This window comes from Patagioenas fasciata, chromosome 4, assembly GCF_037038585.1.
Source record: "Patagioenas fasciata isolate bPatFas1 chromosome 4, bPatFas1.hap1, whole genome shotgun sequence".
In the NCBI taxonomy this organism is placed as follows: domain Eukaryota; kingdom Metazoa; phylum Chordata; class Aves; order Columbiformes; family Columbidae; genus Patagioenas; species Patagioenas fasciata.
In genome coordinates this window covers 20,141,022-20,164,031 of record NC_092523.1, presented here as the reverse complement: position 1 = coordinate 20,164,031, position 23,010 = coordinate 20,141,022, and the positions used below count along the sequence as shown (strand labels likewise).

The following is a 23,010-nucleotide window of genomic DNA, read 5'->3' as shown; positions in this document are numbered from 1 at the left end:
GGCCCCACCGCCAAGGGAGAAGGGAGCAGGTGTAGCGACGCGGGTGAAACGAACCCAAATTGGGGTCTAGTTACTGCAGAACACACGAGACCCGTGCCTTTTAAACGATGTCATTTATTTTCTTTAGTAGGCATGTCTGGTACAAACTGTTTGGGTAAAAACAATTAAGGAAATTTTATAAAGGATTTCAATCTTATTTTGAACCCCACCATACAGCGAGTTCTACATTTAAGGCTTAAACATTTCAGTTAATCATGTGAAATGTTGACATGCTACATTAATATTTACATCCACTCAAAATTATACAAAATACAAGCACTTTATTATTTTTGAGTTCAACAGTATTGCTTAGAATTACAAAATACAGCAATGTCCGAAATACTGAAAGTTTCATAAAAGCAGCAATTTTTCTCCCACTCCCAGTCTTAACTGTCCAGAAAATTACTAAAGAAAAATATTTACCGTGTTGCATAAGCCACAGATCTAGGAACATAACCATTAAGTCTTAAACCATGTAACTTAAACATAAATGTGACTGGTAGATGAGCAGGACATCACTAAGGACACGCTAACAAGTCTCTGTGCTCTACATATTACCGTCTTTTTTTTTCTGGTCTAAAAAGAACGCTGTGTTTAGATAGAAATTTAGAAGGTAGACTGGCTTTGTGATGAACACATCAGTGCTCCTGTTGTCAGTAGTGCAGAACCACCTTGGGGAGCACCGATGAACACATTTACACATATGGCAAAACAAACCTGTAACAACATGGTGCCACTTTCATCTGTGATGGATCTATAAAGAAATATCACAATTTTCCATACATGTGCTCAAATACACAAGTTCTAAAGCTACAGGTGAAATTTCAACCTCTGAGATGTACACTCAGCTTATTTTGTCACAGTAGGAACTGCGTGTACTTATTCAGGTTGAATTTTGCTGTAATTCAACTATTTAACTATTTTTGGTCCCCACGTGCAAAAAAAAACCCCAAACCTACTTGGAGCATTTCATCCCATCTCCCTTTCTTGTTCGTCAAGGATAGACTGATTTTCTATTTATTTAATTGATGTTTATATTTTTTTTTTTAGTGCATGACTTTTCAAGTAACTAGCCTAAGAAAATCTATAAACAGCTTAAAATTATCAGGAAGAAATTCCAAGGAAAAGCATGTTCACAACGAAAGCTAACATTCTGCACTTCTTTTTTAAAGACCATATGAAAAGAAATTGATAGCATATAGGTTCTCACATTTATATTAAAAAAATTCCTGTTGTATTCAAAAGTAGTTTCTCAGCAAACTGCGTATCTTCCCTTATTCAGAATATTATTCAGAATACATTAATCTAGGCTATAAAAATACAATATGGACAAGTTCTTCTCATTCCCTGACATAAGAATGCACAATTTTGACACAAAAATTGTAAACTTCTATTACATTCAAAATACATTTCTTAAGTCTTTAGAATTCTGAGTTCTGAGGTGTCAGCAGTCAGAGCTCTTGGTATACAGCAGAAGTACGTTATTGCAGGGCCTTTACACAGAAGTAGCTTTCTCAAGTTAAGAAAAACTTACTCTTCCCACCCATTTTTGTTGCTACCAGGAGGAAAAGAAAGGCTTCCTGCTGTGAAAGGTCTGAGTGAACGCATTGCTCAGATGAACAATTCGGCCCTGACTTCCAGTGCTGCTTCGCTCCACAATCACACGTGGCATCTGGACAAGCTGAATGGGACTTTTTTCATCCTTCAATGCCTGAGTAAGGTTTAGTATCTAAAACAGTAAAAGCAGGGAAAGTTAATGAAACTGTGGCTAACAGGCTTATAAATTCAGATGCCACACTTGAATCAACTCTGTAGAGGACTGTGCTGCCAAGTAAATTATCTTTAAAAGATGCTCTACTGCAAGTGGAAATATTTTACTTACTTGGTATCATTATGATATCCTACTGCTATCTTACTACCCTTTTATTATTTTCTTGAATATTTCATGCAATTCTCTCCAAATTTTCAGAAAGTGTTAGAGATCAAAATCTAAGAGCATTTTAAATTTACCACATCTCTTAAAAGCATTGCACCTTTAATGAAAGAACCTGCAATAAAGCAATCAACACCTATTTAACATACCAGGAGTTTTGCTAAAAGTTACTTTTGTATCAGAAGATATAAAGCCATACTATTAACCCACACCAAACCCAGCTAAACCCTCAGCTCCCAGGAATTTGTTATCTTCCTTCCAAAACCTCACTGCTTATTAACTGCCCTGATAATTTACTCCTTGTTCAATGTTATACTGCTGAGAATTGAGGCAAGTATTCAGCCTAGTTCTGGTAACACATTTGCATTATCCTTAATATCAGACCCTTTTTTTCCTGCACAGTGCCCCTTTCTTCCTTGTGTGACTTACTGATTCCCTGCTCATTCTGCACTTTCATGGCTGAAGAACCCTGACTGATCACATCTTTCGCATCATTTACCACAACCTGGACCTTCTGGCAACTCCTCCTCACATTTACCTTTTCTAAGTTCTAAGGCAATCCTTGTAGATATCTTTTACCTGGTTGCTTATTCTCTATGTTCTTGAAAGAACTGTTTATCTCGGGTTTGAAACCCTTTCCAATATTTCCTCCCCCTCCCCCCCCATTTCACAAAAGTGTGCTTCTCACTACTTTTGGTACCTTAGATTTCAAGATCTCACTCCTTACATGCAAGATATATTTCTCTTCAGCCTATTTGTCAACTTGATTCTTCATTTTGGCTATCCTGCAAATTCGTCTTAACTGAATGAATCCATTATCATGTGTTCTAGTTATGTAACTTTCCTATAATGTCCTTGTAACATGCTTTGGTTTTACACCAAAAGCAAGTCCAAAAATCAGTGCTAAAAGGCACAATTTCCTGACATATTTCAAATCACATCCAAGAATAAATAACTCATTATCTGCATTTCTTCCCTAACTCCATGCTGGAAAGCCTGACATCTCATGCAGTGAAACACACTCCTGTACTGCTAGACAGTTAGAGAACAACAACAACATGTTGATTATAATAATAATGATAATTAATTAATAAAAAACAACACAACACACAACCCCCAAAAACCTCTGCTGAAATCCACCTCAGCAAAAGGGTGTGAAAAGGTTCCAGATGCAACCTTTATGGTGGGAAAATAATTTCTAAAATCTTAGTTAGATCTCTGTCAATTATGCGGATCAGGGTTTTCCCGTAAGTTTTTTTGTTAAATAACAGATTTCCCGCAGCCAATCGTCTCATCGCAAAAAAAAATACTTAAGATGGTTTGAGATGCATGAACACTTCAGAAGTGGCTTTCCACTGACTGCACGAACTCCTCAGAAATAACTCCTATAATTCAATTGGATAAGTAAGGTTTGCTGGCTTGTAGCCATCACACATTGCCACTGTGAACTGGGATCATGTTTGACTAAGCAGAGCTGCACTCTTGGGCAAGGTAATTCTTGATACAGGAAACTCTACAGAGAAAGGTTGCATTAAGCCACTCAAGGAATTTTGAGTATCTGGCTTTAAACAATCCATGTTGAATTTATGAACACAGAAGTCAGTTTCAATAATTTCAGGGTAAACAGGACTATTAATTTATCTAGTCCAATTTCCTTGCGTTTTCACAAATCACTATCTTATGCCTACAACGAACTATTTTTTTTTTTCTTAGCTAAAGCTTCTTTTCCAGTGCATCACATCAGTCTTACATTTTAAAACAGAAATATGTAGCAACTCTTCTCATCTCTTGTTTCAGTGTCAAAAAAAAACAAAAACCAAAACCAACTTAATTATCATCAAATTTCTAATCCAACAACAGCTGGATTGGTTCCAAGTATGGTTCTGACATTTGCTAGGATGAAGAAATTTTATTACCTAATATTGCTTTCTTGTGAGAGGTATTTCAATCAAGTTAGCACCCCAAAATAAAGTCATATTTATTTTAATAACATAATTACCCAAATTTTCCATTCAAATTTATGACCCTTCTCCAGTGTTTCGTTTTTAAAATACCTTCTAAGAATACACAGTTAAGTCCTGCCCTATCTCCCACAAAAACAATAAAACTCAATTACATTATTTAATAAAATCATCTTCTTTAAAAATAAAATTTTTAAAAAAATCAGTACAGACTTTCTGCTGTCTCATCTATATGCAAACAAGAACAAACTCTAGAAAGACATTTAGTTTTCTCCGATGAAAATACCTTCAAGTCTTTCAATTCAATAGGAGTCAGTTTTTGTAGCTCTAAAACACAGCTGAGAAGTGATGACAAATTAAATATATTTTTTAAAAAATAAAATAAAAACAAAAATCAAAAAGCAGTCTTACCTGCCCCCTCATTACAGACATTTGGTTTTCAAAAGTAGCCTTGTCAAATCCTTTATCAGTCTTTAGTAAAGAAAAAACAGTTACTATAGGAAATGACCCATTTATTTTTAGCTATATATTTAGTAAACAAATTCTTCAATTCTATAACACATATTTACATACAATAATTTTTTTGGAAGCTTCAAATAGAATCATAGAATAATTCTGGTTGGAAAAGACCTTAAGATCATAAAATCCAACCATTAACCTAGTACTGACAAGTCTACCACTAAACCTTGTCCCCAAGCACCACATCACCACATCTATGTGTTTTTTAAACACCTCCAGGGATGGTGACTCAACCACTTCCCTGGGCAGCCTGTGCCAATGCCTGACAAGCTTTTCCAGGAAGAAATTTTTCCTAATATCCAATCTGAATCTCTCCTGGTGCAACTTGAGACCATTTCCTCTTGTCCTATCACTTGCTACTTGGGAGAAGAGTACAACTACAACATCACTACAACCTCCTTTCAGGTAGTTGTAGACAGCGATAAGGACTCCCCTCAGCCTCCCTTTCTCCAGGCTAAACAGCCCCAGTTCCCTGAGCTGCTCCTCAGACTTGTGCTCCAGACCCCTCAACAGCTTCATTGCCCTTCTCTGAATTTGCTCCAGCACCAAAATGTCTTTCTTGCAGTGAGGGGCCAAAAACTGAACACAGGATTCAAGGTGCAGCCTCACCGGTGTCATAGTATAACCCACAAAAAGGTCGACTTATTGCAGCAAGTTTACATATGCTAAAACAAAGGATAAGTAAAAAGTAAAATATACCAGTGGATACCACTTTAGGGCATTGGTAGGTAAAATTAAGCCCATCACATAATGTTACACCACTCTGCCTCTCACCTTTACTCTGGCAAAAGAATACTTTCTCCTTCAGGGTTATTAAATACTTCAGATTCCACTGGGTTTAAGAGAAAACCCAGAGTCACTTTGAATACAACTGAGTCAAGGATGCAAATATTGCAGATGTGTTCCAGCATCTAGTTTTGACATTACAGCTGCATTTTCACTAAAAGTTTGAACTTTCCATTTCTTTCCATCCTGATCATTTGGATTATTCCACTTGAACATCTGACACAATTTTTACTGAATGTTTAGGATACTCCTTCACATGTCTATTGTAGCACAGTTTTAGCATCTTTAAAAGAAGTTTGACTTTCTTTAAACAGGAATAATATTTCAGCACCAACTTCACACAATATAGTTATGTAAAATCAAGTATATGAAAAGTATGCAGGTACTTTAAGTTACATTAAATACGTTATTTCCTCAGGTTGCTACAGTTTATCTTATGTGGATACATACCACACAGGTATGGTAAATAGAGTTTTACATAAAATTGTGCTAGAAAAGTTAAGTAGCTTTAACTGATTATGTGAAACAGATAAAATGTATTATGTTTTCAGATGAGCTGATTATTATCAATTAGCCACGCTACTGACACAGTTTCCTCTTAATTACATAAACCCTTCCTACCGCCTCATTGTTAAAGCTAAAATAGCACAGTATAATATACAGAAGTTAAATTCATAAAAAGAAAAATAATCTAACTGTTCCATTATGGCTATAAGCTATTAATATTTCAACAATGCTAAATTCAAAGAAGCCCTTCATTGACCTTAAATAGTTCATAAAGATCTTCACAAAGATCCTGTACGAAGTTCATATCAGAAATGCGAGGAAGAACTAAGTCTCTGGTCTCCTGAGAGAAAGGAACCTTTGCTTGAGGCAGCCAAGCCCAGTGAAAGGGATCTAATGCAGAAAAACAGAACATTTGTTGATTAAGAAAAAGCAAATTTAAATTCTCAAGTGCTTACCACTGATACAGTACTCTGCTGCCTACTGAAAGTTCTCAGTAACACACCATTCTTCACAACATTATTACCTCATGTACCTCTTCTGGCTACAGTTAGAAAAGCCGCTTTACAGCTATTTAGCTTTTTTTTTCCCCCAAACAGTGAAAATATATTTTAAGTAGTAAATATTTAGTTGAAGCAATAACTAAAAAAGGTATATATACACACATTAAATACCGTAAGCAATAGTAGAGGCCTTTCCTAGTTTAGTAATGCAATTTCTTTTGGAGTAAAATAATGCCCACAATCAAACAGAAATCTTTCATATGTTTGACTGATACTGAAAAATTAACAAAAAAAGTAGCTACTATTCTCTAATGGAATCTTTAGTTTATTAAAATGCCTTCTTCTAAGCATGCTGAGAAAAACATTCTTAACTTTTCACATAATTGCTATTAAACAGCTTTCTCAAGAAATTTTGTAAGTTAAACACCACCAAACAGTATCAGTTGCAGAAACTGAGAACAAGTAAAAATAACATGTAACTTCTCTGCTTCTTCACCTACAACACTACCCTTTGTTTTAAAATAGAAATTTGGCCGTAAGAGACAACTTGCATATCCTTGCACTCACGTAATTTTCCACTACAGTCCTGATGCAAACACATATGAGAAACATGTTGCTGAGTTTTTCCAATTTCACCATCAGTCTGCTTGCATACAGTAATATGTTTGTAAATATGCATGTATTAAAACTGTTTAAAGGTATAAGGGTAAAAAAAAATGAACAAGGCCTAAGTCACATATGCCACTGTAAAAATGGCATTTGTTGTTAACTTTCTGAAGTGTATGTTATTTAAAAAGTCAATACATAACTACAGTGATGGTTTCTTAGTTTCCTACTGCATCCCGAATAAAAAAATACTTATTTAGAAGCTACTCTCCCAAAAGGAAGAGGATTGAAAAATGCAATACTTACACGCCCTCCACTCATCAGGATGCTTAAAAGGAAATGCTAAACCATTGTCAATTGCAGCAACTTTAATAGTAGATTCTTTAGTTATAGTCCACTGGCCATCCTAAAGAAGGAATATTTCAAAAATAAGTTATATATATGTACTTACAAAAAATAGTGAAATACATTAAAAATACTAAATAATATACTTTTAACTTCACTGCTTAAAATCAAACAATATAAAGGAGTATCCAAATAAACTGTAGCACATATAATTCTTACTCTGCCACCATTAAAATAGAGCCCTTCCCACAAATACAAGCTAAGCAGAGCACCTAAACAGCTGAAGAAGTGTGCTTGAGCAACAATGGGCAGTTTTAATCCTTATTACAGCCCAAGCTAGTATAGAGAAAATGCAGAACAATAACAACTTCTAGCACTGTTCTATCCAGACTAGTCTAATCCAAACAGATTTTCCATTCGTTTCGCCTAGAATAACTTGCAGTTACCACATTTCTTGCAACCATGCACCAGGATTAAAGCCATGCACTTAATCCTCTGCAAGACCAAGCTGTAAAACTAAACAATTTAAAGAACATAAGTTTCAGAGTACAATTTTCTTACCTTATCTGACAGATCAAGTCCATCATCTTGTTTTTCATACCTGACTAACCAGTTATCATTACCTCTGTCTTTAAACAGGAAAATGCATGTCACAACATGTCATTTAGAAAGAAGTAATAATCTAAAGTGATATGCAATGACTAATATTGTAAATTGAGAATTTACCAAAGGAGTCGGGGAAACTGTTCAAAAATTTTTTTCCAATCACAATACACGTTTTAGCGTTAGTGAAATGTTTGAGGCAACTGATTTACTGGAAAGACCAAAAATTTACCAAAGTGTTCTTAGGTATGTACTGGCCGAATATCAAGATAAAATATCAAGAAAGCCAAGAGAAACTACTTTCATCCATTTTATGCAGAAAAATTGGCTGTACTTGTACTTCTCCTGGGGAAAAGACTGTCACAGCAGCAGCAGCCACAATGACTTAATTTTAAGCTTGTTCTAATGCTGATGGGAAAAAGGAGAGGCCCTCCAAATCTATAGATAGTCGGATGTTTGATTACATGGAGAAAACAGATGCCTCAAAGGTGGTGAAGGGGGGAAAATCAGAAGCTGAAAATGTCTGCACCATTCAGACAAAATGGAGATGCTGAGGGGTTGGACAAGGTCTTTCAGATACAGGAAGATTACATGGATTTGTAGGTGCTTCTATCATCTTAAGGTGTTCCCTTAAGTTCAGTTAAACAACCATCAGAAGATTTTCATGTTCTATCATGATTACATATCTTAGATGAAGGTAAAATCATCCATGTCATGAGATTTTACATTTTGAGCGTTTTCCTTACCATGTTAAGAGTGTCACAAGACACATTAATTGTTTGGAAACACTGGGATCTATTTGACAAGGCTGACAGACCACAGCAGCAGGTAGAAAGTATTACATTCTTACAAAATTTTCCTATTTTAGTTTTCTCCTAAAAAGCCACAGGTTAGAGTGACTTATTTTCAGCTTAATTCCTTTCTAATAAGTGAATTTAAGAAAAGGAAAATGAACTAGAGCTGGTATGTCTGAAGAAGCTTAAAAATGTCCAACTTGGACAAAAGCAGCAAAAGAAATATTTAAAATATAAAACCGCCTTTGGATTCTTGAAGGAAATAAATCACTCACATAGTTAGATAAATCACTTACATGGCTTCTGAGTGAAATAAGCAGAAATGCAGGAGAACTGAGAGATATCCATCACAGTTGTACTGCAGTGCCTAGTCACAGTGGATATGAACTATTTTGCACTGATGCAAAACTGTGCTTTTATGGCTCCAGCCTTGCATAAAAGAAACCGCAGTCACGGCTTTTCTTATAGTTCCTGCAGCCCCACCACCCATTATCCCAAACAGGGGAAACAGACAGTTAATAGCCTACTGACAGAATTAAAGCATAATGAAAGGATTTGTTCTTGAATTCTTACATTGCCTAAAAATATGAACAGCTGAAAAAGCGTTGTGTGGATTTTGTCATATTGCAATATTTAAAGTTTGAATCCAAAGTAGATTTTTTTAAGTTTAAAATGTAATATTCTAGCCTTCAATTGTTAGAAAAGCATCTGAAATATGCATTAAAAGTCTTTAGCAGCAGCTTTCCACCAGCATTGCTTACCATTCCTGCTTCACAAAAGTAGACAGATACCAAGAGACACTAACGAATACCTGTATTTCTGATGACATAATCCAAGATAACCAATCTTTCAAACTGTGATTGAAATTCTTTCCTTGTGTTCTCAGGTAAAGGATCAGTTTCAAACTTCCTGAGCCAGTAGTCAGCTTCCTTATATCCTTCAACAAACAGCTGGAAGGAGCCAACCTGCAACAGCAATAAACTGCATTTGGTAAATGCACTTGGGCAGGTCACACAACTAATCTTTACAACAGCAGAAATATTGATTCTATCCTTTTAAAGTTCAGAACACAGGAAGTAAGAGACTAGAAGATTACTAAGTGGTTTCCCTTCCATTCCTATCACCATGATGATATTTTGGGGATACAGTAAGGCTCATTAGGCAAGAAACACTTGAGGTTTTAGTCAGTGGAGGACTGCACACAGGATGAAAGGAAGGTAGAATGAACACAGCAATAGGATACATAAAAGAATAATAAAAACAAGAGAAGGAAGAAAAAAATATTTGAGAAAAATGAGAGAACTAGATAAATTGCAGGGGAGAAACAGAAAATATAAAAACATGACACTGAAGGGAAACGTACTGAGCAGTGCAGAAATTAAAAAGGAGACATTCCACATTTTAACATTACTCCTCCAACAGGAAGCTACACTGAAGACTGATACAGGAAGTGGCAAGATTATTAAAGTAGTTCAAATGAAGGAATGATGTAACAGAGCGGATAGATTTTGCGTAAAAACAGTCATATGTATCAAACTTCAGTCACTCAGAGATGCAACAAGATTCTACTGTTGAAGTCACCTTTTTTTTTACTCAAACTTTTGTTTAACAATCAAGAAATGCACAAACTACTTATTTTTCATCTTACCTTAGGAGGTAGTCCAATTCGATTAAATTTTTTAGCAACTTTTGGCACTTTCTCTAAAGCGTATTTTTTTCCTCTTGACTTTGCACGATCTATTGCACTGTAATTAAAAGTCTCACTGACAAGCCAGACAACCTTAAAATATGAAAGTTAAAAACACAGCTTATAATTCCTTATTAATTCAATTATAAATTCACAGTAAATTTTATGCTTAGTTGTCAAAAAAGCAAAAACGAAACAGACATTTCCAACAGGCAAATTTTATATGCAAAGGTGAATATTTGCTATTTTATGTATCTCAAACAAAAAAGTGGTAAAAGACTTCTAAGTGGGAATCTTTATATGCTGCTTTTTGCAATGTTGATGCATCTCACCAGAATATAAGGCAGAAAAGTGTTAGAAAATGCAAAAAAACTCAAGTGTTTCCAAAGAAAAGATTCAATTCAGGTCACAAACTTTCCCTTTAAACAAAAATAACAGCCACTATTCCTACACCAAACCATGGTGCCTTTCAACTTGCAGTAGTTTATAAATGACTTGGGATAATGCATGATATACAAGGATGTGTCCACAACTACAATCCAGAGACTGACAAATCTATCACTATATATTTTTTTGCATTTAATAATTTATGTATTTTAACTTTTACCTTAGTTTTAGGTACAACTCCCAGCCCCAGCTTGTCATCCACAAGATAGGCACCAGCTTCAGAGAGGTATCCCTGATTTGGAACGAGGCAGCCTCTGCCAAAGCAGCAAGGACAACAAACTTTGTGAAAATATTTGGTCCATTTTGGATTTAGATGTCCATAAGGCTCTTCAGATTTTGGTTTGAACACTCCGATAATTTTCTACAATAACATAAAATTAAAGTATGAATGCTTTTAGTTGCAAAATATTAGAATTATTTTGAAAATAAGTTATTTTAGCACTTTGCTTAGATATTGCACAATGCATTTTACAGTTGCTTTTTTTAGGCTATGAAATAAAACTAACAAAATGGTATTCCAAATAAATTAATCATGAACTGCTTCTACAGAAGTAGTACAAATTCCAAAGACGCCTTTCATATGAGAAAAATCAAAACATTTACTAGTCATCAAAATTAAAGGACCACATTTTAGAATATACACCTTTTTATATCCTAAGTTTTAAAAAATGGGGATTTAAAAGTAGTTTAAAAATAATTTTCAGCCCACCAATTAACTCATTGACAAGATAGTTCAGACAGAGACATAATAGTTCCAGAAAAGTGACAAACGCACAGAATGCTAATAATCAAATGTTACCTTTTCTCTTTTATATGTATTTTATTTACTGCTTTAAATTAGATTGGATCTAAACGTTCTTGGCTTTGCAATTCCAAAGAGTGGTGTCGTTTACCACTGCTGTAGATTCCTCAACTCAGAGCTGACACTGGTTCACACTGTCAGCCACCACTGACACTGGAGACATGAACTGGAGTTCAAAATTACCCAGAGTACTTTGTCCAGTTTTGGACACTATGCTTCAAGAAATCTGTTAAACTGGAGAAGGCTGAAAAAACTATGAGAACACCCAAAAAAATGTGAATAATGAAAGACTCCATGAACATGGATTGTTTAGTATAAGAGAAAATAGGGCACAATGAACTGCAAACCTGCTCCACAACACAGGCGTTCAATAGGTAATTTCTCAAGGTGCCTCCTACATGTGATTCTATAATTGTTAACCTCAAACCACAAGTTTATTACCATATAAAATATATAACCTTCTAATTGTCTGTGATAAACTTCAGCCCAGTACATAAAGTCCATGTAATGACTCTTCTCTAGCTCAACTGAAACGCTGCAGAAATGCTGCATCTTCATTCCTGCTCACATGGTAAGCAAATAAAATCCTTATCTAATAAATATTTAAGAACTGTTTAAGGAATGTTTTCACATATTAGTACTCTCCTGAATATCATCCAAAAATGTGAATATCTCAATAAGCTAAACACTGCCTGTTGCTGCACCAGCACTCGTAGCTGATTCCCACTCTTCAGTCAGGAGAAGTTTGCTGGCAACCAGAGACCGGCACTCTGCTGCAGTGACTCCTAATCCAGCCACATTAGGGAGAGGACTTGACTAGTTGTTCTAGATTCTAGGGAATTTTCACCCACTTTGTCCAAGAAAATCCAACTAGTCCAAGACTGTCCATGACAATCATGCTTTGTCCAAGACAAGCTAACCACAGAGAACTTATTTCATTCAGTTTGTAAATAGGTTACACAAGCCACCAGGCATTAGTAGCACCACTGGTCTTGTCCATCTATTTGGATTCATTCCCCTCAACTACCAGGAGAAATTTACAAAATACCATTATTTGCATTCATCTTATTAAAAAAATTTTTTATCAACAGGGGCAGGAAACAAACTGACAAAAATTATCTTGTTTTTGTTATACTGTTATCTGTGATTCTAAGGTTACATTCAAAACCATGAGCAAGTTCTATGCAACTGCACAGACAATTCAATTTAGACCTACAAAATGGGCTACACTCTCAATAAATAGTCTATAGAATGTGAAAGGCCACAATGTTCTTTGAATACTTTTTTTAATCACAACTCTTTGGAAACAGAATTTACTTGCTATACCAGTTTAGTCAAAATTCTAATGTTAGAGTTAGAATTGTTAAAAAGTTATTCAATTTTTTCCTGTTGAATCACAGGTATCTACCTGCTCAAAACAAAGCTAGCAGCTTTCCATTTCCCAGAAACGCAGTGCTGTACTTGGCTGTATATACCAAGCCATTAATTATCTGTTTTCCAAATCACTCTTTGGATAATACTTCCTACAAACTGCCCATTTTAAAAAGGAACAGAGCTCATTCCATTTCTTGCCAGGACCGTACTGTGCTATATTATCAAATTTAGATATGGTTTTCAAGGTTTCACTGAAGTGAGAGCCTTACTAAATTTCACAGAGCCACTGCTGTTGAGGACCAGAGTAGAATCAGAAAGTTCAATATGTACACAGCCTACCAAGGCCAGTCCTAATTTTGCAAGTCAAAATTAATTTCTAGACTGATTTCATTAGCATTACCAGTTAGCCAATAGCTGAATCATCAAAAACATGTTGCAGAACAGTTTCTAACAGACATTATGTCTTCTATTTTATTGGTCACACAGTGAGCAACACAGAAATATTCAACACTTTAGCAGTTAGTGCTGCTTAAGTCCTGAACTGCTTCATATCAGTATACAACTATGTCAATAAATGCAAAAAACTAATTTTAATTAGGCAATTTTAGTCTTATCCTTCTGATAGACCCAAATCAGTTAATGAGGTGACCTAATGGCAACAGATTATTTTACCTGTAACTTTGTATTAGTGTGGGTAAACACTTCAGATGCTGACCCGTAAGAAGGCTCAGCATGTCTTTAGTAATCTCTTTCCCAGCATAAGAGGAGGTTACTCAAGAAGAACAGGAGAAAGTGAGTCACAAAACTGGTCTGAAGCACAATGATGCAACACTCTGTCAAACAGGATTAGAAATCCATTCTATAAATGAGAGTTGCACTACTGACAAAAAGTTTTATCAGACCTTTCATATGGACAATGAATTTAGATAAGCCCTGAATTTAGTGCAAAAACTAAGCAAAACTGAAAGTTAGCTAGGATCTCAGTATTCACACAGTCCCATGTTAGCAAACACTTTCACATTTTGCAATGAAGTTTTACTGGCCCACATAAAATATTGTTTTTTTTTAGTCTTCGTTTCTCCTAAATACTTACATTCAAATCAATGACCTGCATGAAGAATGAGGACAAGTCACTACTAGGAGCTTTACTAGGAACAAAACTAACAACAACACTTCACAGCAAAACAGAAATGAAACTGACAAGAAAATCACCACATAAGAAACAAGGAAATAAGGTGCTCTGTCCAAAATACTATGGTTACAGAAATTATGTGTAAGTGCTCTCTCATTAGCTTCAGGGCACAGTGAGTGTCTCAGGCAATTGCTGGTAACCAGAAAACTGCAAAATCAGTCTGGAGAGTCTTCAGACAAAACAGATTCACACATATGGAAATCCACAAGTATTATGAATTATGTATTTTCTCTCCTAACTAACTTTCTAAAAATAAAATATATCAATTGCATATCATTAAGAAAAACACCAAAAAAACCCACTTAACCAGTTTTAAAGCATTTTAGCATAACACTGTAGAAAACTCTTTAGACATGTCATGCACTGCATTTTGGAAAAAATATTGATTTAAACCAGTATTTGGTTACTTACTCAGATTTTTTTTTCCTGTCGCATTTTAAATAAGATATAATCCTAATTTAAAATACCTCTTTAAAAACAATATAAAGTTGGAATATGTATATATAAGCATACAAGCTGAAAACCTACAAAGAAGTAAACTACTGAGTTTACTACAGAGGAAGAAGGAGACATGACCTAAATAAAAGGCTCTCTAACATGAAAAGAGATAAAAATATAGGCCGTTTGGTTAAAGAAACCTAAACAGTACCCAAATCAAAAGCTCAGTTACGTCAAAATCAATTAAAACATAGAAAGAACAAAATGTTAGACCCTGCATAATGGAATTCCTGAATTATTTTCAGATGTTAAAGAGGCCCTCTAATTTTCTCCATATTTCTTTGGTGCAGATCATTCAAAACATGTTAAAACTGCAACAGAGAAATAATAGTCACCTTGTACTTAGCTTATGCTGCAAGACATAATTAGAAACCTAAATATTACTTGTGTTCATTTTTCCAACATAGATTTTGGCGTACCATTAAATAATAAACAACTTATTTAAACGAATTTCCACTAAAATAGAATGTTTAAATTTCCATTTTGAACTCATTGCTGACAGTGTCTCTGACTTTGCAGTAACATGCTCACCCCTTTTGGATCCTTGGCAAAATAACTTCCACTGGATCCTTGAGAGATTCTTTCTGGAAAAACTCCACACTCTATAGCTTGTTCTGCTCTCAGAATAATTTCTGCAAATTCTGGATCATCTAAAAATGTATTCATATCAGCAGTATGTCCAGCATGCCCTGAAAAATAAGAAAACAAGCAATCCTAAGTGTGATTTGTACTACAAATTAACAACATAAGTAAACATGCTGAATAGCTAAACAGCCTTTGCTTCTAATGCTTATTCAACAGCAGGCTGAAAAACCTGGTCCATTAAAGCAGTGCAAGTTTTCCCACTGATTTAACCATGTCAAATCAACCTTTTGTTTAGAGTAAATGAGCCTGATCTGCAATGACTAATTTGAAACTACCACTGCAAAGTGTTTACACTTTTCAAGGATTTTAAACTTACTTTCATTTACATAAGGAAGTCTATAAAAAAAAAAAAAAAAACAAAAAAAAACACCTTCAAAACTGTATCTGTAAAAAAAAAATGCTAAAGATTTTACATACAATTTTATTAAGATTTGTGTCCTTTTGTAGAGAAAGCTACCTGCAAGTAAACTGTCCAATGCCCACTGTTAGAATAGTATAACACCATTCATTTAACAGTCTCCCTAACATGTTAATTATCTGCTAAGACTCAACGATGTCATTCACAACCTGTGACATGCAGCAGCAACCAGTGGCACCAAAAACCCAGTGCAGTACTGCATGTCACCTCCACTCCAACGTTGAAACACTATCCACTACTTGCTGAATTTCTTTACATACCAACCAAAAGATCAGCTCTATGCAGACTTTAATGCAAACTCTATAACAAAAGCAAATATTTTAGACAGATAACTAGAAAAGAAGTTGCAAGAATTCAATACTTCCACTACTCTTTAAAATTTTTCAAACTATTTCTTCGCAAGTTTTGCTACTGTAGATTTTTATACCTTACTTTTAAGGCTAGGATTATTCCACATTCCTACTGAGTGCATTTTAATGGGTTGGTACATTAGGGCTCACTTTTGTATTAAGAAACAGCTACATTATCCTAAATTAAACATTCACAGATAAAGTTGCGTTGTTGCCATTTCAGCACCTGAAAAAACATATGATAAAATGCATATATTCTTTTGGAATGACAACTGACACAGAATCCATTCAGAAGAGATATTCCTAAATAGTTTGTGAACAGGTAAATAAAAAAATAAACAATAAAAAAATCACTCTTGGTGTTTTGGAACACTTTTTTGTGGCACAAGACATTCTTCAAAGTTTTCCAGAACATTAGCACTTCCTTGCATAAACCACTCACAAATAACATGGCTTCCAAACAAGAACAATGAAAAAGCATGAAACATGGGAAAACCTTAGTATAAGTTGGCAACAGGAAGAGAAGCCTTAAAACTAATAACAGCTCATTATTAAAGACCAGCAACTACAACCCATTGGACCAAAATCTGTAAGACTACTTGGCCAATCCTTCTGCAGTAAACTACACTTTAAGACTTTTATTGGGACTATGAAGGACAATCGGCAAATTGCATTTCATAGTCAGCCACCAAGAGAGAAGGAAAGGGTTCTAAGATTTCTCCATCACAAAGTACCTAGTTAGGGAACTAAACCAAAAACTCACAATACACTTATTTTTATGGGAAAAAAAATCACTTTGAATCAGTGCTTCTTGTTCCATATTCAAGCCTCAACTATCTCTACATGAGAAACATCCCATCATACAGCTGAGTTGCGACTACCAGATATTTTTGTCAGTGAAAGCAGAATGAGGGTTGTGCATTATACTGGTAGCAAAAAAAATGCAGCATCTGTACTAAGTTGCTGTGTACATTAATATTTGAGGTGAAAAGGACCTACAGATGAACTTTCTGTTACAGGGATTGAAGTTGTCTATGCAGAAGACAACTTTCCCAGTGGTCAGCTTTTAATTTCTGTGCATTCATTCCAGAATCTAAAATGTAAGAAGTCTCGCTGTCTTGAGGAAATTCTTCGATCATGTCCTTTCTAACATAACAGATAACTGCAGGAAAAATATATTTGATTAAAAATCAAATTAAAAAAAAAAAAAAATTAACCCCCCCCCACATTATGCTGTATGCTCAAGGAGTAAGTTTTTTAAAACTTATGATTTGTCCATTATTGCCACTGTGCTACTACAAAGCCTTCTGTTACCACAGTGATGTGGCCGTACAAAAACATACAGGCTGAAGACAAGGAAACTGGTACTTTAAAGAAGCTTACTTTTGGTTTATTAACACTCTCCATATGAAAACAAGCCATTTTAATTGAAGCTAGTATTTGCTCAGTGTGGCAGAGTCTTCCAAGTTGGTTTCTTCAAAAATTATTTTAGTCAAGTTTTCCACTGTGAAAGCACATGATGGTCACAACTTACTCCCAGTACAATCTCTAAACTCACAAGTATTACTAACGGAGTTTTTTTCTTGCAGCCACTCTTAAAAACTACTCTTCTTATTAGATTTCTACTTAGGAGACCACGATTTAGACATACAGTCTGACTATCAATAACTTTCCTCAAATTAATTTGGACAAGGCCTAAGGCTGCGAAGCTGCTATATTTGAATGATGAGGACACACCAAAGAAGATACAAATGCTGTCATCCACCTCTACACCTCAACCCACTCTTCCATCAAGTTAATATGACATAAGCTAAACACACTTTGCATGAGTAACATGTATGAACTCCTTCAATACTAAACTAGCTTTAAACTATTTTAACATTAACATAATTAAAGGTAGTCCCTTGAACTGATTTCATGTTTTCTATACAGAGTCTCATATGCTGACTTTAAATCCATTATGAAAACACTCTCCGTGTTGCAATAACATGCATGAATAACATCTATTGCATGTTTGTTCCACCTGACATATGAAACAATTCTGTACCTTCAAGTGTTAGACATACAGAAAAGGTAAGAAGAAGGAAAAAAAAGCAAGAGATGAGATGCTGCAATCAGAGTTCTGAGATTTTCTTACACACTCCTGGAGCAGATCCCAGGAATTCTGCATTCACCACCCTATTTGCCCCAGTAGTCCAAGACCCACAGTTCTAATCTCCACTCTGAAGCATTAACTACTACACTTTGCGAGAAGTACTGTCATATTAACACATCTTAACCCTTTTGGGAACAAGACAGGAGAACACTAACATTTTAATGGCATGTTCTCATTACAGGCCTGGTCTACACTCAGGATCGTTGGTTAAAACAGAAGATTTTTTTTGCTTATCCTTAAACATAGTACAAGAGCAAAAGTTCTCTGTGGCTGCTAAAAGAAGTTACTAGCATAACTTTTTTTGCAAATTGATCGGGGTTTTGTTGCAAAATTAAAAATTTTTACCAGTCTCTGGCAAGAAATCCTAAGCTATAATTACAACAGCAAACACTATTAAGTGATGGAACTCCACAGATTTCCATCAGCAAATCTATCCTAGATGTACATCTATCTACAAAGTTCCACAGAATCAGAAAGTTTGAAAGTCTAAAGAAAAAAATAAGCAATAGATATTCTATAGTTTATCATCCTGCTCTTATGTTTAGAATTAGATTATGGCCACACTTCTGCTTCTTCTCAAATCCAGAACCTAGTTCTTGCATTTCTGAATTTTCACATCACATTTTCTTTCTCTCTTCGAGACTGGATTTCAAAACATGGAAAGCAGACTAATTTTTAAGAAAACCAAAAAAAATGACAGAAGAGGCCACATCTAAAACTCTTAATACATGCGATAGTACAAAGAAGCAAACAGATTATTGGATGAAGGAACACAGTAAAATTTTTTTACAGGATGAAAAGATAAGGGTCACAAGCAAGCAACTGCTGGAACAGGCAAGACAAATAGAAAACTTGTCAGACGAGTTCACCAAATGTTCAGGAAGCAGCAACAGCCAGTCCCTCCACAGAACAGTCTGTAAAATGTACGAAGTAAAAAGTTTCAAAATAAAAAAAGGGTCACAGAAATAAGGAAAGCAAAGCCCAACAAACAGAAGACAGAGAACAAGAAGTAACAGTGGAGACACTCATAAGGATGTAAATGAGTTCGTGCAGTCCTGCACAAAAAGAGCAAACATTTGAATTTCGAGCCATTCGCAGCACTTTCCCTTCAAAGACTATTAGTCATCGAGCCCGCTTGTCGAGCAAGAGCCGCGCACCTCCGCCCTCGCTGATGCTGCGTCTGTCCATAGAACAAGCTCCCCATGAGCCAGGGACACCTCAAGGCGGCACCGCGCACGGCACATCACGCGTAACTCATTCAGTCCCCACAGGCATTGCCACAGCCCCGCTGGCAGGACAGGGCAGGGTCCCCTCTACCCGCGGAGTCACTCGAGCGGCCCTGCCCCGAGCCGCGCTGCGCAAGCCCCGCAGCTCCATCCGCGTTCGGCCGAGCCCGGCGGGAGGCGGCGGCCTCGGCCCGTACCTGCGGCGGCGCGGGGCTCCTTGTCCCAGGCGGCGCCCGCCCGGCGGCCGCGGCCCGACGCCCGCAGGAGAGGCTCGTCCTCTCCATCTCCCTCGGGCCCCGAGTCCTCCTCACCCTCCTCCTTCTCCTCCTCCTCGAGCTCCCCACACAGCCTCACAGCCCCGCCGGGGGCGGCTTTCACCGCTTGCGGCCCCCGCCAGGGTGGCCCTCCCTGTGGCGCCGGCTCCGCAAGGAGCAGCAGCCGCTCATCGGGCTCCTCGGCACCCGGCTCGGCCATGGGCGGCCGCGGCCTGAGGGCGGGGAGAGGTGCCACCGAGCCCGGCAGGCTCAGGCCCCTCCGCCGCAGCCCATAGCGCTCCCGGCCGCTAGCGCCAGTTCCGCGGTCGCGCCCCCTGTCACGGCCCTGCGCATGCGCGCACCGGCACCGCGCCCCTTGCTACCTGCCTTAAAGGGGCCGCGGCCCCTGCTGGGCGGGCAAACTTCAAAGCTGCTCCTGGGCGGGGACGGCAACTGGCGTCGGACTCTCAGGGCTCCGGAGTCTCCTCCGGGCTAGCGGCCAGTCACGGGGCCAGGACATCAATTTGTAAAGAACTCATACCTCACGGCAAAACGGTAGTCGGGGAATTGCAGTTGGTACCGTGGAAAGGCTGCGGTGGGTCAGCCGGGGGAGGGGAATGCTACTGGGCAGCGCCCGCCGCTGCCGTCAGCTGCTGTCTGTCTGTCTGCAGCCGGTGTGAGACCGCCGAAGAGTGGCATGATCGGCTCAGCGTTCCTGCGGGAAGTCACAGCTACAGGTCTCCATACTTGCGCTATTTTAACTGCTAGTCGTTTAACGAAAATATCCCTGAAAGCTGCTTTGTATCTGTGTCTGGAACGGGCTTGTCTCTTGACCACCACTTCCCACTAGCTAGCTGCTCTCCCTCCATGTACTTTGAAAGGCATTGCTCTACACCATCACGCTCATTTCCAAAAGGAAGCCTAAAAAAAATATAAGTGAAAACAATATATTGTCATGATTTCCATGTCCCCACAACCATATTTACATTATTAAATGGAAGAAAGAAAATACAATGACAGCCCCAACACGCTGCACCAGCCACCAGCATGGGCACCTTCTTCCACACCTCCCTGGAGAAGAGGGGTTTTCCTCAGTGCAGCACTCAGCGATTTTGGTGAAATATGAGAGAAAGATACAGGCATTAAGTATTTGTATAGAACTGGTATTCTGGATTATACTGAAAGCAAATCGGTTCTCAGCTAAAAAAGTAATCGCACATGTTTATTATTCATTATTGTCACAATTATTCATGATATGAGGACTCATTCTGTACATTACCTGGATCGCAGAAAGAAAATTACTTTCCTTGGTTACCAACAAAATAATAGCTTACTGAAATGTTTGTTTTGTCTCAAGTTACCCGTCCGGCACTGGACTTTGGAACTAAGTTGAGTGTCATTTACTTACGTAACTATTAATATCTGCAACATTTGATATTTGTTCACGCTTGCATTTCTGATTCCATTCCTTTCTATTAATAGTGAACAGATCCAGGCAATTCCAGATGAATAACTATTTTATGCCTAGTTAACAAATATATGAAGGTTACAGCAACTGGATGCAATTTTCTGCACAGAAAATTATACCGATGTTAATTCCTGTGTGAAGTAAACAAAAAGATCAGACTAAAATAGGAGAAGTCTGACATTTTGCCCAGCAGATCATTAAGGAAGACTGCATCTTCCTTCAGCTACATTAGTTATGAGTTGTGGCTGTTTCAGTAATGCTCTGTCAAGCAGTTCATCCATGGGTTTCTAAAAAGTTTGAAAGTTCTCTTGAATAAACTAAACAAGAAGTAATTAACTAGTTATTTCTTCTGGTTTAGGGGTTCATCAACAAATGTTAATGTATGTCTAAAGGCAGTTAACTGTTAGTTTTCCCCTTCTACTGCAGTGAGAATTCTGTAGCTTGCTTACAGCTCTTGATCTAACAAAGTCTTTATATTTCCTCAATTTTCGGTAGTGCAGAGTTCAAACACTAAGACAGTTCATAATTAAATAAAATACACATCACCATCATAGTTATTAACAAACTATTAATTTTACTTCTGAGTAGCTAATACTCTCAATCAGCCACCTGGATTAAAATTACTAACAAATCATGCAAATAAATTGGGTCATTTTCCTCATGGTAGCACCTTTGTCTCTGTCCTTCCAATCCATAGAGCAGACTTGGTCATCTGTTTATAATATATGTCTGAGCGCTATGCTGAAACAAAGGAGTGGGGAAAAAACAGAAAGAAAGGGGAATACACGCACAATCGTGCACTTACAGCTTTAGGGGAGCGCCCTCTTGTGATACTTCAAAATAAAGAACAAGATCAATAACTACTCAGTATTTCTAAAGCAACTGCAACATGACACATCATAACAGTCCAGATACAACAGGTCTACGGGGACTAAGAAGCAGGACAATCCCACTTGCAAAGTTATTTTCTGTCAAAAAGGACTAAGAAACTGTGTTAATTAGAGTCTGAGCCAATAATTCAAATAAGTGTGTAAGATTACTCTGTCAGAATGCCTGGAAGATCCTAATCAGGCTAATGAAACCTATGGAAGCAGGATGGTCACTATGTTCATCAGCCACCTGAGCTTAAAACAGTAAAACGGAAGAACCAGATAAGACTTCATAAACAAATTCAGTTGGCCAGGTACAGGCTGGTTAAAACTAAACATTGGAACAAACACACTGTGTACTTAATGCACTTCTTTCAACCTTTCAGAAGGCAAATGGCGCTGCCAGCCCCTATGGCTGCCTGAGCACAAAGGACAGCAGAGGGAGCAGGCGCCCAAGTGCCCAAAGTTGCTCCTGTGCTCCAGGTAAGTTTCTGCTTGCTGAGGTTTCACTGGCAGGCCCCAGCAAAGCTGCAATGCCTGTCCCAGATTTCCTACTGGCATAACTGTATTTTCCCAAATAACATGAAATGACAAGAGATTAGATCTCTGCTAGTAGCATGTCTCTGTACCTGTAATGTAACTCTTTGCATTGTCTCCACAGCGCTGGCAGGTAGGCCGGCTGCAGTTGCACCAAGTGAGCAGGTTGCCGGTATTTGCTGCAGACAGTCACACAGACACCTTCGCTCACAGAAACGTTGTGAGGAGCACAGGCCGTTGCCCTGACAGGAACCTCATGGGGAGTTCCGTGGCTGTCCTCAGCAGCCTCATGCTAAACTTCGGAGGGGTGGGAAACAGCGCAGCAACGCGTTCTTCAAAGACAAGCAGCCTGGTTTCTGGCGGCCTTTTCCCCTCACGGGGGGAATGCCGCGGCGGGACCCCTTGCTGGCTGCGGAGGGCCGACCCCGAGTGCGGAAACCGGGAGCACCCAGCGGTGGCTCCGGGCAAAGGCAGGCATGGGCCCGGGGCAGCCAA

General features: G+C 37.7%; 1 protein-coding gene across 3 annotated transcripts; it reads right to left on the bottom strand.

Annotated features, from left to right (window-relative positions):
* Positions 1 to 94: 94 nt before the first annotated feature.
* On the bottom strand, positions 95 to 19,985 carry PI4K2B (phosphatidylinositol 4-kinase type 2 beta). 3 transcript variants are annotated; one of them, XM_065837128.2, is made up of 10 exons: positions 19,585 to 19,985; positions 15,125 to 15,282; positions 10,888 to 11,088; positions 10,242 to 10,373; positions 9,405 to 9,558; positions 7,758 to 7,825; positions 7,158 to 7,257; positions 6,002 to 6,135; positions 4,345 to 4,404; positions 95 to 1,768 (listed from the first exon to the last, which is right to left on the bottom strand). In XM_065837128.2, exons 1-10 carry the CDS (start codon positions 19,859 to 19,861, stop codon positions 1,595 to 1,597), a joined length of 1,458 nt encoding a protein of 485 aa, XP_065693200.1. In that variant the 5' UTR covers positions 19,862 to 19,985; the 3' UTR covers positions 95 to 1,594. The 3 variants fall into 3 exon arrangements, with proteins under 3 accessions (XP_065693200.1, XP_071663473.1, XP_065693201.1); XM_071807372.1 differs by having other exon boundaries at positions 19,699 to 19,985; XM_065837129.2 differs by lacking the exon at positions 19,585 to 19,985 and adding an exon at positions 19,319 to 19,432.
* Positions 19,986 to 23,010: the final 3,025 nt, after the last annotated feature.

Bases quoted from the DNA above. Each gene is read 5' to 3' on its own strand.
- PI4K2B (XM_065837128.2), bottom strand. From the start codon at position 19,861: ATGGCCGAGCCGGGTGCCGAGGAGCCCGATGAGCGGCTGCTGCTCCTT. The intron at 11,089-15,124 runs GTGAGCATGTTA...ATGTTATTGTAG, and splicing joins TTGCCAAGGATCCAAAAGGG to AAAATTATCGGAGTGTTCAA. The intron at 7,826-9,404 runs GTATTCGTTAGT...TCCTGTTTAAAG, and splicing joins TTATGTCATCAGAAATACAG to ACAGAGGTAATGATAACTGG.